At 46.6% G+C, this 20,439-nt stretch overlaps 1 protein-coding gene across 1 annotated transcript in view; it reads right to left on the bottom strand.

The window, feature by feature from the left end:
• Nucleotides 1-20,439, bottom strand: part of FNDC1 (fibronectin type III domain containing 1) — a 114,218-nt gene that overhangs the window by 24,252 nt on the left and 69,527 nt on the right. Inside the window, exons 11-16 of the mRNA XM_068985179.1 lie at nucleotides 17,367-20,012; nucleotides 15,447-15,547; nucleotides 13,202-13,313; nucleotides 11,890-12,303; nucleotides 2,920-2,988; nucleotides 963-1,127 (exon numbers count right to left, since the gene is read on the bottom strand). Coding sequence (XP_068841280.1) covers nucleotides 963-1,127; nucleotides 2,920-2,988; nucleotides 11,890-12,303; nucleotides 13,202-13,313; nucleotides 15,447-15,547; nucleotides 17,367-20,012 — 3,507 coding nt within the window. The remainder of the gene's footprint in view (nucleotides 1-962; nucleotides 1,128-2,919; nucleotides 2,989-11,889; nucleotides 12,304-13,201; nucleotides 13,314-15,446; nucleotides 15,548-17,366; nucleotides 20,013-20,439) is intronic.

Genomic DNA, 20,439 nt, shown 5'->3' with positions numbered 1-20,439 from the left:
TCAGACACTCAATACTACATCTTGGCTGACAAGAGCTGTTCTTCGCTGATGGCAGAACATTTGTTTTGGAAACAGAAAAGTGTGATATTAGTTTAAGCCGTTGCCTGTCTCCACTCAGTAACAAATTATTTTTTTCCACTTAGTGATATGTTAATCTGTCTTATTAGCAAAGTTCATTAAGGGCATGGGAAAAGAAGGCTCCCAAAGGGAATGAAACACAGTTTAATGACATAGAATTTCTTCCTGAAATTGTTTTAATAACTGAGAAAGAGGAGTACGGTCAATTTCTAGATCGCAAGTCTTTGAGGCTAATGAAAACTATAGGGAATAACCTCAAGGAAAACAGCTTCAGCTCTTTCAAACTGTAAGATATACTGGTAGCTCAATTCATCAAACTGTTCATCTTTCAGGGAAGAGTTAACAAACAACATGCAGGGGATTCCCTGGCGGTCCAGTGGCTAAGACGCCGCACTCCCAAAGCAGGGGACCTGGGTTTGATACCTGGTCAGGGTACTAGATCCCACATGCCACAACTAAGACCCAGAGCAGTCTAAATAAATAAGTCAGACAAACAAACAAAACACCAATGTGCAGGCAAGGCCTAATAAAAGTCTCATCTCAGAAAAACTGGCTATAACAAAAACACTTATAGTCCCTGGACTTGATTATTAAGTAGCTCTCACTCCTCATCTGCACAAGACAGCCTCTCTAAACTCTGCTCCATCGGATACCAAATGTTCTCCTGCGTGCCTGCTCCCCTGACTTCGGCAGAGAGCAAGTTCATGTTTAGAAAGCATCTAAACAGGACTGACGCGCTGACTCACCCAAGTGGAAATTTCACCCTGGGAAAAACCTCTGCTCCAAACGAGCTGCCACGGCCAAGCCAAGAGATTCATTCTGCTCTTCTTCAAAGGATGAGAGCTTAAAACTCATGTTTCTCTGATTAAGGAACTTCTACTCACCAACAAAACGTTTCTTCCCAGCCAGATCGAATTCTTCTTCGGGGTAGGAACTGATGGAGCCTTCAGGCGGGATGACGGCGGGCGTGGTGGTGGTGGTGGTGGTGGTGGTGGTGGTGGTGGAGGGCTGGGTGGTGGGCGGCGGCCCCGAGGTCTCAACTTCATAATCTGAAATGATATGATGGTTTTGTAACTGGGTGCATCCAGAAAAGAGGCACCTTAAGATTGAACGCAACACTAAAGTGTATCAGCACACAAACAGACTCTAGAATTGGAGAAGGAAATGGCAGCCCACTCCAGTGTTCTTGCCTGGAGAATTCTGTGGACAGAGGAGCCTGGTGGGCTGCTGTCCATGGGGTCGCAAGGAGTTGGACACGACTGAAGCGACTTAGCAGCAGCAGCAGACTCTAGAATAAACGCTATGCCTGAACAGAATTTGTTGCTAACAAAACAATATCCGCCCCCCACCCACCATTTTTCAGTCCTTAGGGAAAAGCAGCTGCAGGTAGAAGAAAGGAAGGAAAAAAATTAAAAAGAAACACACATGACAAGAAAAATGAGATTTTTTGAATCCAAGCTGGCCAGAACCTTAGAACTTACCCAGGTTAGATGCCCCTGTTACTGGTCCCTGACCATTCTCTGCCTAAGTAATTATCCCTTTTAAAGCCAGAAAAGAATCACACAAGAAAAGAAACCTGATTTTTTAAAATATATGTCACCTGCGTACAGGTTTTCTGAGGGGGAGGTGGGACTAATCCTATTGAGAGGACTAATCCATTAACAAAAAAAAGAAAATTCTGCTCCCTTTCCAACAGCTCCAAATCACAGGGTTTTATTTCCAAAGGTGCTAAGAAAACTTCCTTTGCTTTCTCGCATCTGCTGTTTTTCTTTCAGGCCTGGTTGTTTTTTTTTTTTTTTTTTTTTTTTTGAAAACTGGGGATTAAACCACTACATTGAAGATCATGATTGCATCGGAGGTGACATTATTCCCACACTTGTGACTGAAGAGCCTCGAATCTACAACCAGCAGTGGCAAACTGAGCACATTAGTGAGGACTGACACCCCACGTGTCAAAGGCCAGCGCTGGGAAGGGGACAAGCTTTCTACGTGAATTTCCTTCAATTTAAGGGGCAGTTTACAAAACACAAGAACAACCACAGGGAGGTAAGTATAATCACAGCAGTAATTACTATGAATAGAGTGACCAGACGCCATGCAAAGCAAGCCTCTTCTTCAGCTTAGAAACTTCACCTTCACTTGAAAACATTCTGATTTTTAAAAAATCAGCACATCTACCGCATTGTTTTTTGAATGTAATTAGAAAAGGAAAGGAAAGAATTAGAGTGAGAAGAGCCAAGAGGGAAAGCTGGAACTCAGTTAAACTAAGTCGTTTTTATTAACATGTATGGGTGGTGCAGGGGTGTTCAGACTGAAGTAACTCCAGAATTTCCAAAAGGAGGAGAAGGTTTGAGATGGAGGGAAGGAGGCTCAGCGGTCTTGTCTGGAGGCTGCATCTGTGTATGAAGCACACAGTTTTCCTCTGGATCAAATTTTTATGGGGCGAGGGGAGGTAACTTGGAAGGGGAGTACCACCACCCTTCTCTAAGCGTTGCCCTCCAGCCCCAAGCTCTGAGGGAAACAGAAATTGAGACCATCTCACTTAGCCCACCTCAGCCTTTCCAGGTGGCTCAGTAGTAATGAATCTGCCTGCCAAGCCAGAAGTCACAAGAGACCTGGGTTCAATCCCTGGGTGGAGAAGATCCCCGGGAGAAAGGAATGGCTACCCACTCCAGTATTCTTGCCTGGAGAATTCCACAGACAGAAGAGCCTGGTAGGCCAACAGTCCATGGGGTCGCAAAGAGCCAGACACGACTGAGAGACTGTGCACGCACTTACTAACGAACATCAGATTCTCTAATTAGAAAATACCCCCAATCACGTGCTTGGAATCAATCATACCTTCATCATAGATGACGTACGCCTCTTCCGTGGGCACTGCCGTGTCAGTCTCCAGCCCCGAGAACTCATCTAGAAGGAGAAGGCAAGGACAGTCAGCAAATGCCCTGGGCTCTCTTCTCAGCATGGCGCCAAGGGCACGGCGATCCAGCCCGGTGCTGCTGGCTCCCAGGCCTGTAAGCCTCCCCTGCCACGGTCGCCTCGGCTTCCTCAAGAGGAAGAGCCTCAGAACGCGGAGGGCTCAATGGGAATGGAGAGTTTCTCTCCTTTGTGCTCAGGCGGGTGCACTGGAAAAGACACCTCCCCAATGCTCCCGACCCTCCAGCAGGGGGCGCTCTTCCTGACTTGTTGGGGGAGGAAGGCGTAGGCGGAAGGAGTCGAGGGAGAGGGGAGGGAGAGAGAGGGGAGGGAGAGGGAGGGAGAGGGGAGGGAGAGGGGAGGGAGGAGAGGGGAGGGAGAGGGGAGGGAGAGGGGAGGGAGAGGGGAGGGAGAGAGAGGGGAGGGAGAGGGAGGGAGAGGGGAGGGAGAGGGGAGGGAGGAGAGGGGAGGGAGGAGAGGGGAGGGAGAGGGGAGGGAGAGGGGAGGGAGAGGGGAGGGAGAGGGGAGGGAGGAGAGGGGAGGGAGAGGGGAGGGAGGAGAGGGGAGGGAGAGGGGAGGGAGGAGAGGGGAGGGAGAGGGGAGGGAGGAGAGGGGAGGGAGAGGGGAGGGAGGAGAGGGGAGGGAGAGGGGAGGGAGGAGAGGGGAGGGAGAGGGGAGGGAGGAGAGGGGAGGGAGAGGGGAGGGAGGAGAGGGGAGGGAGAGGGGAGGGAGGAGAGGGGAGGGAGAGGGGAGGGGGCGAGGGGGCAGGCCTGAGAAGAGACTTTCTCCGAGGGCACGGAACTCCTTTGTTTACAGCCTTTGGTGGCTCAGACCGTAGAGAATCTGCCGGCAAGGCGGGAGACCCAGGTTCGATCCCAGGATCAGAAAAAAACCCTGGAGAAGGGAATGGCTACCCACTCCAGTATTCTCGCCTGGAGAACTCCATGGACAGAGGAGCCTGAAGAGCTGCAAGTCCATGGGGTCGCAAAGAGTCGGACACAACTGAGCGACTCACACTTTGATTTTTCACTCATTCTCTCCATCCCCGGGTCTTGCTGCTCACATGGTCCGGGTGCCCTCCCGCCTCTCTTTTCTATTCTGGCTTCCCTGCTCCCTCTAAGCTTCCACCCCCTCTCAGTGACTCGGGAGATAAATCTGTAATGATTAGAACTTCTTAACTTGCCTATGAAGTTTGGAAATAATATCCCAATGTTTACAAACATCTCTTTACAAACAAGTTGTGTTTTACTTATAAAGCCACTAGATCTGCTATGACTACAAAATTATCCTATACATGCAATCTGTAGACTTTTATATGTGATTTTTTTAATCCACCAGGAAGCCCTAATTATAAGAACCATTGCTCAAATGACTATTATTAATGGCTTCCCAGGTGGCTCAGCAGTAAAGAATCCACCTGCAGTTCAGGGGACGCAGGAGACGTGGATTTGATCCCTGAGTCAGGAAGATCTCCGGAAGGAAGAAATGGCATCTCACTCCAGCATTCTCGCCTAAGAAACCACACAGAAAGAGAGGCCTGGAGGGTTACAGTCCATGAAGTGAAGTAAACTCGCTCAGTCATGTTCAACTCTTTGCCACCCCATGGACTATACAGTCCATGGAATTCTCCAGGCCAGAATATTGGAGTGAGTAGCCATTCCCTTCTCCAGGGGATCTTCCCGACCCAGGGATCGAACCCAGGTCTCCCACATTGCAGGCGGAGTCTTTACCAGCTGAAACATCAAGGAAGCCCAAGAATACTGGTTAGCTTATCCCTCGGAGAAGGCAATGGCACCCCACTCCAGTACTCTTGCCTGGCAAATCCCATGGATGGAGGAGCCTAGTGGGCTGCAGTCCATGGGGTCACTAAGAGTCAGACACGACTGAGCGACTTCACTTTCACTTTTCACTTTCATGCACTGGAGAAGGAAATGGCAACCTGCTCCAGTGTTCTTGCCTGGAGACTCCCAGGGACGGGGGAGCCTGGTGGGCTACCGTCTATGGGGTTGCAGAGTCGGACACAACTGAAGCAACTTAGCAGCAGTAGCCTATCCCTTCTCCAGCAGATCTTCCCGACCCAGGAATCGAACCTGGACCCCCTGCATTGCAGGTGGATTCTTTACCAGCTGAGCTACTAGGGAAGATCTTACAGTCCATAGGGGTCGCAAAAGAGTCGAACACGACTTAGCGACTAAAAACAACAACACTGATAAGAGCATGGATGAAAACTTGGCTCAAAAAAGTGAATGATTGAAGTAAAAACAGTTTTTTGCCTCCATGAGCTGGGTACTGCTTTAAGCAGTAGCTGCTTTGGGAAGATGGGAGGAAATCCATAGGTAACTTCTCTGTTTGGGGGAGACAGATGCAGCTAAAAAAGAAGATCCTTTCTCTGCAGTTGGTGAAATATTGAGGCAAAAGATATCCTAATTCAAAAAAAAAAGTTCAGAAGAATTCCTTCACTTCCTTTGACCTGAAGCCACAGCAAATTATACAGAACTCTCAATCCAAGGCACTCTTAAGAGGCAGAGAGGGTGAGTGAGGAGACAGGAAGCAGGAAGTGGGATGTATCACATGCCTTCAGGGCATCGGACACAGTCAGGTATATATTGTTTGAGGTAATCCTCACATAAATCTCCAGATACGTGGGGTTGATTATACCCACTTCTCAGCCAAGGACACCAAGGATTTATAACAGGCCTGGAGTCACACAGCTGGTAAAGGACAAAGAGCTAAAACAGAACTGAACTGCAAGGCCTTGGCTCCAAAGACTTTATACTTTATACTTCATCAAACTGCCTCCACTGTTTAAAAGTTGGATGAACCAGTCTTTCTGCTTGTAAACCTTAAGGCGCTTTACTAGAATCGTCATTCTGCAGCAAAATGAAGGAGGAATTGAACTAGGAAAGTATATAAACCTCCTTCACTAAAAAATTACAAGCACCAATTTTGAATGTTGTTTATGGTTAGGAAATAACAGATCATTCCCCTGAAATATTCCAATAGAATCCTTCTATTAGACTTTTTTGAGCCTACTTCGAATAACTTCATGAATGTGACGCTGCCAGAACAACTCCACCAGCGGACTATGGCGACCTCATCTCGCCTATCTGGACCCTCTGGGATGGTAGTGAAAAGCCCTGCAGACACCGGAGGCCCGTGAGATGCATCCCACCTGCCTCACCATGGAGGCGGTGATGCTGGGCGTGTTCTGACGTGGCCAGCAAATGTCATCAAAGAGAGGTTGTAAGAGGTCCACCCTTCAGGATGTGCATTTTGAAAAAAATGATTAGACAAGATTTTTTTTTTTTCCAGTTCATTCCAATGTCAATATGCCTGCATCCAAGAGGAATTACTTCTGGGCTGGCTTAAATCAGAGTTTTCAAGTTCACACCACCTAACATTTGGGGTTATCTTGCTGTTGTTTTCCATGACGCCATTTTCTTTCCCTTGTGTATTAACTTTCAAGAACGTAGTCCTCTTGCGGCTTATTATCAGCTCAGAGTCATTTCATTTCGTTATTATTTTTGGTCAGGTCAAAATGAATAAATGGTACAACTGCTGAAGCCCAGAGTGAATGAGAAAGAGGGCGAGTCTAGGGTGTCCTCCATGGATTCCTGATACTAAGTACAGTTCCTTAAGGAGCTGAAGCACTCTGGTCCAGATCCAGACCGCAGAAACCACGCCCTTCACCTGTGAACTTGGATCACTTCTTGAGCCAAGTGACAGTTGAGTCTTCTGGCAAAAGTAAACACCCTACTGAGTGATTTAGTGCTCCTTTTTTTTGTTTGTTTTCTTTTAAAACCAAATAAAGTCAGAGATAATTTTTATAAAATAGCACCATCTTGATTCCAAGTCAAAGAAACTTCCAGCTGTAATGAAACAGATTTACTTATTTTTGTTTTGTTTTTTTGAAAAGCTGACCCTCAGAATTTGCCCCACCTGAACGCCAATTTGGAGTATCTGGAGCTACATATAACTGAATGTTTTTAAGCCAAACCAAAATCGATGTCAAAAGCTTCCACCCCTTCACATAAAAGTAGCAGCCAGCCGTCAGCCATGTGGTACAGTTTATATATGTATAGTTTTTGAGTGGTTTTATCCAAACGTCGTGAAATTTAAAAAAGAGAGTGCAAAATGTTTGGGTCTTAGTTCCAGGGATACTTAAAAAAAAAAAAAAACTGTTAAAGTAGATTCTCATTAAAAGTTTGGAGAGAAGATAAATTACAGTCATTTGAAACCCAATGATATTTGCCAATTATTTGGTTGGCCCAGCTCCAGTGAACTTTCAATTATTCTCTTTGTATTTTCCGTCTTGTATAATGACTGATGTTCTTCTAAAGCATGCCCCAAGGTCATGTTACAAATTGTTGAAGATGTTCAGCTGGCTCATAACATTTCCAAACACACACGATACCATCAGATCCACTGTCAAAATGGAACCTGAAAAACAAGGATCACTGGTAAAAAGACTTCTCAAAAGACTTTCTAACTACTCCGTTAGAAAACAGAGCATGCCTATGGCTTACAGTATGGTTTAGACACCCAAAGATGCATAATTAATTGGGTACCACAAGGAATCTGAGATGAAGCAGAGGATGCTGTCTCTACTGCAAAGAGTTTATGACTTAATAGAGAAGTCATAGCAAGCAAAAAATTGTGCGTGTGTGTGTGTGTGTGTGTGTATGTAAAGAGAGAAAGGGTGTCAATACACTAGAAACAAACATATAATATGCATCTATGCATACAGGAATATGTATAACTATGATATCTAGAAAAAGATGCGTAAATTACTGAATAATTTAATGACACAAGGTTATTCCCAGAACACTATTAAAGTAGTGTTTTCAAGGAAAACAGGGTACTGACATAACCAGGAGAGCAAAGACTAAGATATTTGAAAAGATGATTTTTAAAATTGGAGGGCTAGAAATCTAAAAGCTCATCGACAGAGGAACAGATAAAAAAGATGTGGTATAGATATATAAGAATATTACTCAGGCATTAAAAAGAATGAAATCCTGCAGTTTGCAGCAACATCAATAGACCTGGAGCGTGTCATACCCAGTGAAGTAAGTCAGATAGAGAAGGAGAAACACTGTACGACATCCCTTATATGTGGGATCTAAAAAAGAAATGATACAGATGAACTTACAAATGATTCAAAGGAAAATGAACCCATGGTTGCCAAGGGTGGCAGGGTGGGAAGGGAAGGGATAGTCAGGGAATTGGGGATGGTCATGTACACACTGCTATAGTTATTAATACAACGGATAACCAGCAAGGACTTATTGTACAGCACATGGAACTCTGCTCAGTGTTATGTGCCAGCCTTCAGGGGAGGGGGTTTTGAGGGAGTATGGATACATGTACATGTATGGTTGAGTCCCTTCGCTGATCGCCTGAAATTACCACAACATTGTTAACTGGCTATACTTCAATATAAAATAAAAGTTCAAAAAAAAATTGGAGGTCTAAAAACAAAATGTTAGGATTTTGCCGACGGAAGGTAATGACAAACGGTTGGCTAGCTGGGGGCTGAGGAGGGAAGTCTCAGAGGGGCAGGTATTCTCACAGTGATCACAGAGGGTCTAAGTCAGCATCCTTACAACAATTTCAGGTGACTAGGCTACAAAGTGCCATGGCCAAAATGCACTTGGTAAAAAGCACATGTGTGTACACATGGAACCCCAGCACCTGTGAGTGTACACTGTAGATCGAAGTACAGTTGTCCCTCGGGGTACACGGGGAATTGGCCCAGAAGACCCTGCGAACTGACCCAGAAGCCCCTGCAAATACCAAAGTCCATGGATGCTCAAGTCCCTCCTATAAAATAGTGTAGTACAAGGAATCCAAGCTATGATGGCTAGAATTAAAAAAAACAGATAATAACAAGTGCTGGTAAAGATGGAGAGGAACTGGACGCCACATACATTTCCAGCGGGGAATGAGAATAGCACAGCTGCTACGGACAACAGCTTGGTGCTTCCTCAAAAAGTTAAACATAGAGCAAATATCATATATTAACACATGCATATGAAATCTAGAAAAATGGCACTGATGAACCTACGTGCAGGACAGGAACAGAGACACAGACATAGAGGACAGACTTACGGACACAGGGGAAGGAGGGGGGTATGAATTGAGAGAGTAGCATTGAAACATATACATTATCTTATGTAAAACAGATAGCTAGTGGGAAGCTGCTGCATTACACGGGGAGCTCAGCTTGGTATTCTGTGATAGCCCAGTGAGGCAGGATGGGATGGGAGGTGGGGTGGAAGGTTCAAAAGGGAGAGGACATATGTATGATTTACACTGTTGCATGGCAGAAACCAATACAACATTGTAAAGCAATTAACCTCCCATTAAAATTTTTAAAAAAGTAGTAGGGAAAAAAGTTAAACGAAGAGTTACCAACCAACGAAACAACTCAACACAAGAGAATTAAAAACAGATATTCAAAAGAAAAAAACATGCACACAAATGTTCACAGCAGCTTATTCATAATAGACAAAAGGCGGAAACAACCCAAATGTCCATCAGCTGATAAACGGATGAAATGTGGTCTTTCCACACAATGGAGTATTAGTCAGCAATAAAAGGAAAGAAGTACAGATAACTTGAAAACAAATTATGCTAAGTGAAAGAAGCCAGACACGAAACGACACATTTCACATGGGATTCCATTTACACAAAATGTCCAGAATAGACAGACCAAGAGATAGAAAGGAGACAAGCAGCTCCTGGAGCTGGGAGGGGCAGGGATGGGGAGCAACTACTAATGCAAGTAAGGTTTGTTCGGGGGGTGATGAAAATATCCTGGGACTTGATAATGGTGAGAGTCACCAAACTCTATGAATAGCTAAACTCTTTAAAATTTTAAAAGAGTGAACTTTATGGCATGTGATTTTTATGTCAGGAAAGCTATTGTTAAAGATGTTTTTCATAAATAGAAACAACTATGATTAGAAATAATATTAGGAAGAAAATATTTAATGAAATTATTAGAGGAGCAACAGAAATGTAAAAGGAATGTAAGCCATAGTGAAATATTTTTAAATAATAAATTATAGACATATAATTAAGATATATTGCTCTCCACAAATTTAACTTTTTCCAAGACTTGGTCCTTATTTTCAAAATGCTGTCTAGAGGTAACTATTACTAACCCTTAGACACTAATTTGGCTTAGGCTAGCCTATCAGACCAATGCACAGGAGTAAAGTAAAAAATATACATCCCTATCAAGACGTGCAAAGAGAAGAAGAAACAAAAATATCAAGAATCTGACTTTCATGGCAACTAAAAATCCAAAATTACAAAGTAAATGAAAAGAAAAGACCTGCGTAAAAGCTAAAAGAAAATGTAAAATATTAATAATAATAGTAGTAGTAATTAGAACAAAATCCAAACAGCCACTCTTCTGTTTATAACCTATTAATGAAGAAATATCTGTTCTAATCATACTTCAATTAAATAATAGCCATACCAGTGTATGCTGAAGAAGTCAAGGAAAGTAAAAGATACTTTCATACCAGAAAACCCAAAGGTAAATTGAAATCTGTACTCACTTTTAATTGGTGGTGTGAGAATTTCCTTCCCAAATGTCCTCTTCTTCATGTGTTCCTGTTCTTTGGTGTGAATTTTTCAGATACATCAGATGTTCCTGTTCATTTGGAACTTTTTCGTGGAAAGACTAATTTCAAACAGAATTCTCAATTTGGAGACAGCATTCACGTTCAGATTGAATGATGGTGTGCTACGAACTCAGGGCACACGTGTGATTCCTGAAATGAAGGGTCTTCACTCTGCACTAGCTTAAAAAGACAGAAGCTTTACAGCCTGCACGGCAGTTCATTTCAACCTGAGGGAAAGGAGACGAATTTGCCTTCTGGAGCCTGAGGCAAATACAGATGACCTCCCCCCAAGCAGCGCCAACAGGGACAAGCAGAAAAGACGAGAGCATCTCGGCTCCATCGTGACTTGGCCCAAAGTGCCCCCAGGTTCTGTTCTTTAGGGGAACAATGAGGGAAGGGGGTTCTCAGTAAGAAGACACAGCAGGGGCACAGGACAGCTGGGAATGGGTGTCCCAGATCAGGAAAGGGCTCAGTCTTAGCCAGTGGACAGCTCCGCTCCCATGAGAGCCAAGTCATGTAAGCACAAGCAATTTTCAAAGGGAAAGAAGTGAAAGTGTTAGTCGCTCAGTCATGTCTGACTCTTTGCAGTCTCATGGACTGTAGCCCACCAGGCTCCTCTGTCCATGGAATTCTCCAGGCAAGAATACTGGAGTAGGTTGCCATTTCCTTCTCCAGGGATCAAACCCGGGTCTCCTGCACTGCAGGCAGATTCTTTACCGTCTGAGGGACTGCTGTTCAAACATGCTTGGGAAATACTACTATTCTTGGAAATTCACAATGAGAGTATTCAGTGCTAAGAGTCCAACAGTCAGAAGTTCCTTTAACTTTGTCTGAATCACATAGCTAATCGCAGAACCGTTTTTCTAAATTATTATTATAACAAGTACTAATCTACAAATGGAAATGGCACCCCACCCCAGTATTCTTGCCTGGGGAATCCCATGGACAGAGGAGCCTGGCGGGCTACAGACCACAGGGTCGCAAAGAGTCGGACACAACTGAAGCAACTTGGCAAGCACACATGATCTACTAATATCCAGTGGAATACACTTCAGGAAACGCTGGTCCAAACTAACGATGTCTCATGTTTCAGACAAATTTTTGACTCGGGTGGGGACAAGGGTTGCCAGATAAAACAGAGGAAGCCCACTTAGATCTGAAGTTGTGCGCCTCGTTCACGGCACCCGGCAGGCTCTGCAACACCCCCTCTGATATGTCACTCTACCATGTGAGTTATCAACAGAATGAAGACGGTTACCTTCCTCAGGGTAGCACTCCGGGACCCCACGTGAGCCCATTATGAGGTTGCCATCTTCGTCATGCCGTTCCAGGGTCCCGGGGGGACAGGTGGAGATAGGGGTTGTGGGCTCTGGGGTGGTGGTGGTGGTCCTCTGGGTCGTGGTTCGGGTGGTCGTTGGGCGAGTGGTGGTGGTGGTGGGCCGAGGGGTCGTGGTGGGCCGAGGGGTCGTGGTGGGCCGGCGGGTGGTGGTGGTGGTTCTCGTGGTTGTGATGGGGGCACGGGTGGTTGTTTTGATGACCTCCAAGCCCACCAGGGGCTTGCCTCCAAGACTCAAAATGGGCTTATCCTGGGCACTGGCCAAGGGTTTGGCATGGCGCCCCTGTCCAAAGAGCGGGAGGCCGTCAGGGCTCACCACGGGAGTCCCTCCCAGATCTGAAACAAAAGCAAATAAAAGCTATGCAGCCAGGTGAAACAATCCAGGGAAGTAAAAAGCAAGTGGAAAAGTATCTTCTCAATGTCTTATATTCTATAATCAACAAAAGGCAAAGAAATAATGAAAAGGATACCAGCTAAGGTCACAGTACCTGCTACTATCCAGAAACTTCTGGGCTTTTTATATTGTCCATTACTCTGCACTAGCTTATAAAAGTATATAAATACCTCACTGTTATGCCCCATTACCTGCAATAACTCTAAGTCTCTAGGAAGGAAAGTGATTCTTTCCCAGTCCTTACTCCTACCACTACGGACTTAAGTGTTACTTTGGACCAGTGGTAGCAAAGTTATTCTGCAAGGAGCCAGAGAGTAAATATCTTAAGCTTTGTGTTGCCACTATTCAGCTCTGCCACTGCAGAATGAAAAGCATAGACAGTAAACCAAGAAATGCACGTTTCTGTGTTCCAAGAAACCTTCGTGTATGGAGAGTGAATGAGGAATGTAATGTAATCTTCACATGTCACAAATATTATTCTGTGATTTTTTTTTGCAATCATTTAAAAACATAAAAGCTATTCTGAGCTCACAGGCTATACAAAAACAAGCAGCAGGCAGAGTCCGGCTTTAGAAATGGTGTTGCTCAAGTCTGCTCTGGACTGCCCAATCCCAAGAACGAAGTCAAGACCCACCTCCTCTAGAGGGTGGAGTCTGTAGGAAGACAGCTGGATCAGGGAAGAAGCTAAGCTCCACCCCTTCCGAGGCACCTCATCTCCAGGAGGTTAATGTAACCGGACCAAGGGCCCCCATTAAAAATGAGGAAGAGGAGGAAGAGAGAAGTTGTTACACTTTAGATGACTCAGGGCACTTTTGTTCCATGAGGACCATTCTCACTTACCCACAATGGTTCGACCATCTCCGCCTAGTTTAATCCGGAGAGGATTTCCTTGTGAATCTTGTAGGTACCTTCCTTCTGCATTCAATACTAACCCACGATCAAGGTCCACGACCTAAATCCATGACACAGATTAAAGGCTGTATTGAACATTTCAAAATATTCACATTAATCCAACTACATGAATATAGGCAAATAGGAAACATTATTTTTGTCAGCATCATTCATAAGGTATAATAGGAATGAAGTACAAAACAGTCATATTTCATGATTGTTTATCCATATAACAATTGTTTCAAGTTTTCTCAAATATTCAAAAGATGTTCAAAATACATTTACCACTGAGTATGTTGTATGTCAAAAGCAGGAAACGACTGTTTATCAATGGAGGAAAAAGATTAAATAAATCATGGCCCATCCATACAGTGAAATACTGTGAAGCCAGCGAAAAGGATTTGGAAATTCTGAATTTATCATGAGACATCCTGATACAGACTTAGATTAAAGGACTGATTATTTTGCAAAATGAAGTATATTCACTTGTATATACAAGCTTAAAAGTGTAGAGAGAAAAATCTGGACAGATATATCCCAAACTATTAATAGTGATTATTTCTGAGAAGTTATTTGGGATGCTTATTATCTTTTTATATATTTCCGAATTGTTTTAATTTCCTGTCATGAACACAACAGGTTTCCATTTTGCTGTGTGTTAAAAATCAAAGTTGTTATATCAAAATCAGTTTTATTTGTAATTAGCCTAATATAGCACACATGAAAAAAATTTCATGTTCTAAGAAATTATACAACTTGGACAAAAGGTATTATCATCTCTGTTAAGAAACAACTCATGTGCCACACTGATGATTCTCAGAATATGGTCCTGGGCCAGCTTCCCCAGCCTCGCCTGGAATCTTGTCAGATATGAGAATTACCTGGTCTGAACCAAAGCATATTGACAAGCCCTCAGGGATTCTGATGCCCATCAGTGTTTGAAAACCATGACTTTGAACAATTGAGTCACTGAAGGAACCCCTGGAAGCAGGCCACTCATCGGGTACTATCTCAGTAATTAAAATAAAACTTACATAAATAAACCCTACTTTCAATCTACTCCATACAGTTTCAATTCAAAATTATTTACAATGACACTTTGCTTTCATATGTATCCTTCCTTCTATAAATTTCTGTTCCTTTGAGAAATGATAAAATGCATCTTGAGGCCACCTGTGACTGAAAATTCTTTGAAGTTCATCAATATGTTTTCCTAAATCTTACTGCTATAAATGAGAAATTTTGACTGGGAATTCTATTATGAATAATTTTTTTGATTCTTTGAAAAAATATTTTAAGTCTCTGAACATCCTAAGTGTTCTGTCCATCACCCTCAACCCACCAAAAACTCTTAAACATTTACCTTAACCCCAGGAAGTTAAAGTCATTTAGCGTAAACATACATACATAAAGTACTAATACTTATTTTTTATTTCAGTCAAACAAGAATTGTTGGAAGATTTAAAAGGTAATCTGATAAAAGCTGCCTATTTGATTTGGAGATTTTTGTTTTGCTTCAGTTGTTTTAACCTGCTTTGTTTTACAAAAGATTTGAGATAATTTACAGAAAATATGTATTCTGTTTAATCAAATCATAAAGAAAAAACAAAATAAAGCTAACAGGATTGGGAAAACAGAAATGTATTGGGGAGGCTGTGCCTCAGGTTCTGTCTGACTGGTGGCCTAAACATTTGTGTGACCTTCTTAGCCAGTCAAGAAGAACGGGAACAAATGCCCATCAGTATCAGTTCAGTCGCTCAGTCGTGTCTGACTCTTTGCTGCCCCATGGACTGCAGCATGCCAGGCCTCCCTGTCCATCACCAACTCCCAGAGTTTACTCAAACTCATGTCCATTGAGTCGGTGATGCCATCCAACCATCTCATCCCCTGTTGTCCCCTTCTCCTCCCGCCTTCAATCTTTCCCAGCATCAGGGTCTTTTCCAATGAGTCAAATGAGTCAGACAAATGCCCATGCCTGATCTAATTAGCTATGAGAAGAAAGCAAAGTAGTTCTCAGGAGAATCAAAGCCTTTTCTGAGCACTGGAAGAAATAATACAGTATAAGTATACTGACATACAAGTGGTTAAAACTAGAGAAAAAAAGACTGCTTCATTTTCTATTACACAATGCCCACCATTTTTCTCTTCCCAACAGCATGAAAACAACTGGTATGTGTAAAGAAGTTTACCCTACCCACTTTGTTCCTTGAGGGCCATTGATAATTCTTTGTCCACTTGGTTTTCCATTACTACCAGCAAGTACTCTCCCTTCTCCATTTGGTCTTCCATTATAACCTACAAGTTCCCAAACAAACGAAAAATACAGAACCTGGTAAATTCAATACTCCTGGAAAGTTGGTTTCATACCACCCTGTAAGTAGTAACATATCATTTCAAACAAAAACACTAAACAGAATTTTGAACCAATAGCTCAAATATATCAGCTAAAGATAGACCGAAACTGTGACTTCTACGTGACAAATAAGAACGTCCGTGAAGAGCATGGTACAGTCACAGTTTTCTACAATATTGGGGGAATGAGAGGATTTGGCCTAAGTAAAATTTCCAGGTAAAGTTTAAGACCGTAGTAGTTGTAGCTTTATTTTAGCCAGCTGGAAGGTGGAGGGAGGGAGAGTTGGAAGGACAGGGAAAATTCTCTCTGACATCTATGAGATACCGTGCTGTTCTCCTCCACAGATGATACTAAACACAACCACCATCTCTAGCTGACTCAGGTCTAGATCATCCATCGCCGAGAATAACCACACAGTCCTGACTCAAAGCTTGCTGACTTCAGTGGGGCCACAGAAGGATTTGCTCAGAGAGGAGGTAGCAGGCCCTTTAGTTTAAATCTGGCTGTTCCTTGCACCTTCCCTCTCTCTTCACCTCCTGCCCTTTCTGATCACCTGCAGCTTGGTTGAGGCCTCCGCTGGAAACATCTGCTCTAGCTTGGCCCACCGGATAAAGTGCCTGGGCTTCCCGACAGCTATTTGCAGGTCAGAGACATTTCTCGTGTTCAAACAGTTAATGAAAATTAAGAATTTCTTGACTTTTTTACTATGTACAAGGGAATGTGACTTTTACATCTATTATTGGGGTGTTAGGTTTGCATAAAACAGTCCATTTTAATGGAAAACTGACCTCCTCATGGGGGCACTGTTCTAGGGCTTTACATTGAGCTAAATTAACAGTATATTGCATGGATTAACAACTACTGATACATTTAATCAAGAATGCTCTATTATGCCCCGAATCCATGCAAGGGGACTGCAAGGCACCACTTAACCGAATGCCGATTTCAGGTAAATACCTTCGCTCCTGCCCTGGGGTCCACATAGACTCCAGCTCACAGCTGTCTACATTCTGTCCAAAACCTAAGTCACACATTGGCATGCTACTCCTCTGTGCGACCATTGTCTTTCACAGTCTTTTCTGGAGGTTTTAAATAACGTTCACTGATTGCAACATCTTAGCAATCCTCACCCAAGACATTGGAGTTTGTCCCCAGATATTTTTAGCTGAGAGGTTTATATGCAAAATAACCAGAACAAGTTCCAGCCTCCGCAAGAACTAAACCTTCCTGTGGATTCCCTAATACCCCCGGCACAAGAACAACCTGAAACATAGGAACCTGAGTTTGGCATCATGGCTGTGACACACGTTCACAGATTTAGAGCTTAAGGAACTTAAAGAAGCGCGATGGGACAGCAATGGCAACCCATGCCAGGATTCTTGCCTGGAGAATCCCATGGACAAAGGAGCTTGGCAGGCTACCGGCCACCAGGCGGGAAAGAGTCAGCCACGACTGAGCAGGCTCACACACACCTACCAGAGGGCTGTGGAGTCAGTGTTGGGACTGGAACGGCCGCTCAGCCACCTCCTAGCTGTCTGACCTCCAGCAAGCCACTCAGACCCCTAAACCCTGGCTTCCTCATCTGAAGACCCGGGAAGCGATGCAAATCCAGGAGATGGTTACCAGGATAAGATCGCGTTTACATCTCAAAGCTCCTAACCCAATGCCTAGACAGAGCAGATGCTCAGTAAGATAAAAGTTCTAGGAATTGCTATGAACCCTGCTGAGAACTGTCAAGACAAAGTTCAGGTAAAAACTCACCTGCTCTTGAAGGGGGTCTCACCGGCGCGCGTGAGAAAGGGTTCCGGAACCTGGAGTTCATCATCCGCTGGCGCAAGGAGAGCATCGGGGTGGTGGGGGCAGACGGGACAGGCGCGCGCGTGGTGAACCGCGACGGCGCGGGGGTGCCCACCGTGGGGCTCGGGGTGGCGGCGGGGCTGCGAGTGGGCTGTCTGGGCGGGAGGTGCGAGGCTCTCGGGGGGCTGCCCGCAGGTGGAGAAAGAGGCCGCTTCACCGGGGTGGTGTTCTCGTCGTGCGGGGAGCCCACCCTGGGGGGCGCCAGCACAATAGCGGGCTCCGTTTCCCCCTTAGCGAGGGTCCCATCCACTTGTTTGCCGCCCCTGGGGCTGAAGGAGGAGGGCCACTTCGGAGCAGAGGAAGACTGCGGGTCCTTGTCCTTTCCTCCCTTAAAGAACATCGCGTCTTCATCCTCCTCGGCTGACACCGACTGCTGCGATTTGGACGGCAGGGGCTCCCTTTTGGCTGGCAAGGCCTGGGATGCCCCATCCTTCCTCCCCGCCCACTGGGGGCCTGCTCTGCCCGGGACCCTGGTGCGGGCGTAGGGGTGCAGGCTGCCGGGCCTGCCCGCGGGCCTGCGCAGGTGACCATCGCCCGCGCTTCCTGCCTGAGCGTCCACCTGGCGGTGCTTGGGAAGAGACGGGGTGGCGTCCTTGGCACCGGCCGAGTATGCAGGGGCCCGGATGCCCCCAGTCCTCGCTTCTGCGCTGTTGTCGTCCAGATTCTGGGGAGACGCCGCGCGGGAGGACTGTCCACCTCTGGACGAGTAAGAGTCTGAGAAGGAGGAGCTTTCCTGCGACGTGGGGTGCGGACGGCCGGCCTCGGAGGGGAACGCAGGCTGGGGTCTGGAAGGCGGATGCCCCGCTTCCTTGCTCTGTGGGCCGTGGGGCTGTGGCTGGGACGCCGGGACGGCTGAGGAGGGCGACTTTTCCAGAGCAGCGGACCTGGCACCCATCCTTTGGGACCCCGTGGGCCCCGGGTGGTGCGGGGACCGTGGCGCAGGCGGCCGGCCACCCAGCTGCGTTTCGGGAGACCCGCCCCCCGCACCCGCGTCTGTGCTCAGCTGCGTATCCTGAGCCTTAGAGAACGGAGGTTTGGCCTGAGGGGGCACCCCAGCCCAAGTGCCCGTGGATTTGGGGTTCTCTGGGAGGGGCTCCTTCCGCTGCAGGCTCGCCCCCCTCTGGGGGCCTCTTCTCAGATGGTCCGTGCCCCGGGAGGCAGGCTGCCTGGAAGAGGAAGACACGTGATGGTTCACCACGGTGGCAGAAAGTGGCTTTTCGTCTTCGGCCTCCTCTTCGCTGTCTTCTTGGCCTCCGGGGCCGCGCTGATGGTCAGAAGCTGGGTGAGAATCCACCCTCAGGTGAACCCGGGAGGATGCGGTGGACGGAGGGGAGCTGGAGGGGTGCAACCGGGCTCCCCGGCCATTGCCAAACCTGTGTGGATATCTGCCGTGGGCAGCGAAGGGTCTATTTCTGAGCGAACTGAAGTGTCCAGAGACCGGCGGGCCTGCAGGCAGCCGGGACCTAAATGTTGGGGCCGTGGCTGCAGCCGGCCTCCCTCCCTCTTCCGCATCACTGTCACCATCGCCATCGGAGTCGCCTGCTCCCTCAGAGGCCTGTGTCCTCGAGGACGGCCGGGTGGACCCTGATGGCGCCTTGGACCTGGCGGCCGGCATGTCCTGACCATCCTTCCAGCCCCGGGAGAGCAGAGACCCAGGCTGTGGTTCGGTGATCAGGAGCCGAGATGACCCCCCAGGAGATGGAGAAAGTCTCGAAGGTGGGGCTGAGGCCCTGGAACCTTCCTCCCTATCCTCAGAGTGGGGCGCCCTCCGGGCGGGCAGGGCTGGTCTGGTGCCATGGTGCGCCGTGCTTCGGTCGCGCAGGGCGCTCCAGGCCGGGTGGCGGCCGGAAGACAGGGCCGGCCGAGCGTGCGCCGCGCTCTTGCCAGGCAGGTGTTCCGACAGGGCGTCCTTGGGGGGCGGGGAGCGCGCGGTGGTTTCCTCCTCCTCTAGACCCACTGAGTCATTGTCAGTAGAGCTGGAAGGCCGGCTGGTGGAGGGTCCCCCAGAAAGGCGGTGAGCGCTGCTCGCGGGGGGTGGACGGGAGGCAGAAGAAGCAGCAGATGCGGAGGGGGGCGCCCCCGGACGAGGGTGGGAAGTGGGCGAGGAGCTGCGCTGGTCCACGCCTTCCTTTCGCGGCAGCACGGGCGTGCGGGCTCTCACTGGAGTCCTCCCAGCGGCGAGGACCGGGTGGATAGGTCTGCTTGGTGGCCTCTGCTCGGACTTCTGGCCTTGGGTCTCCGGGGGCGAGGTTGGTGGGTCCCCGCGGGAATCCGGCTCCTCTTCGTCGGTGATATCTGTGGACTGAAGACCCGAACCTCCATTCTTCCTGGGGGGAAGCTGGGCTTTTCTGAGCAGCCCACCGTTAGCCAATATTTTGTTCTTCAAGTCGAGAAGCGGGCTCTTGACATTTCTCCCTTGGGGAGAAACAGGCAAGTGAGTATGTTTTGAGGGAGCTGGCGCTTTAGGAGATGAGGAAGGCTCATGCTTTTCAGGTTTGTGCTGATCTTCCGTGTCTGTTTTCTGTTGAACGTCAGACTCACTGGTAGGGGCTGTAACAGATTTTAAAGAATTTGCTGTCAAAGAAGCAATCTGAAAGATGTGTGGTGAAAAATGATTAAGATAGCAGTATGGAGATGCCAAACACTAGCAATAAAACTGGTAACTTCTCCCTTTAGACACTGGACACTTATTTCCTCAACTATAGCAATCTCCTTTAAAGTTCTAGTTTGCTTTAAGCAATATAGTCCTTATATTGCCATGCCCTTTTCCAGGGGATCTTCCCAACCTAGGGATCAAACCCAGGTCTCCCACATTGCAGGACGATTCTTTACAGTGAGCCACGAGGGAAGCCTCAATAATTTTTAAAGTTCTATTTTGCTTTAAGCAATATAGCCCTAGAGAATATGTGCGCTGAGTTTCTATAAATTGAATCGGGCTGTGCCACAACTTATTTGAAGGAACTCTGAAATGAATGCT

Source organism: Capricornis sumatraensis, chromosome 13 (genome assembly GCF_032405125.1).
Source record: "Capricornis sumatraensis isolate serow.1 chromosome 13, serow.2, whole genome shotgun sequence".
In the NCBI taxonomy this organism is placed as follows: domain Eukaryota; kingdom Metazoa; phylum Chordata; class Mammalia; order Artiodactyla; family Bovidae; genus Capricornis; species Capricornis sumatraensis.
Note: the sequence above shows the minus strand (reverse complement) of the source record. Positions and strands in the feature narration are given on the sequence as shown.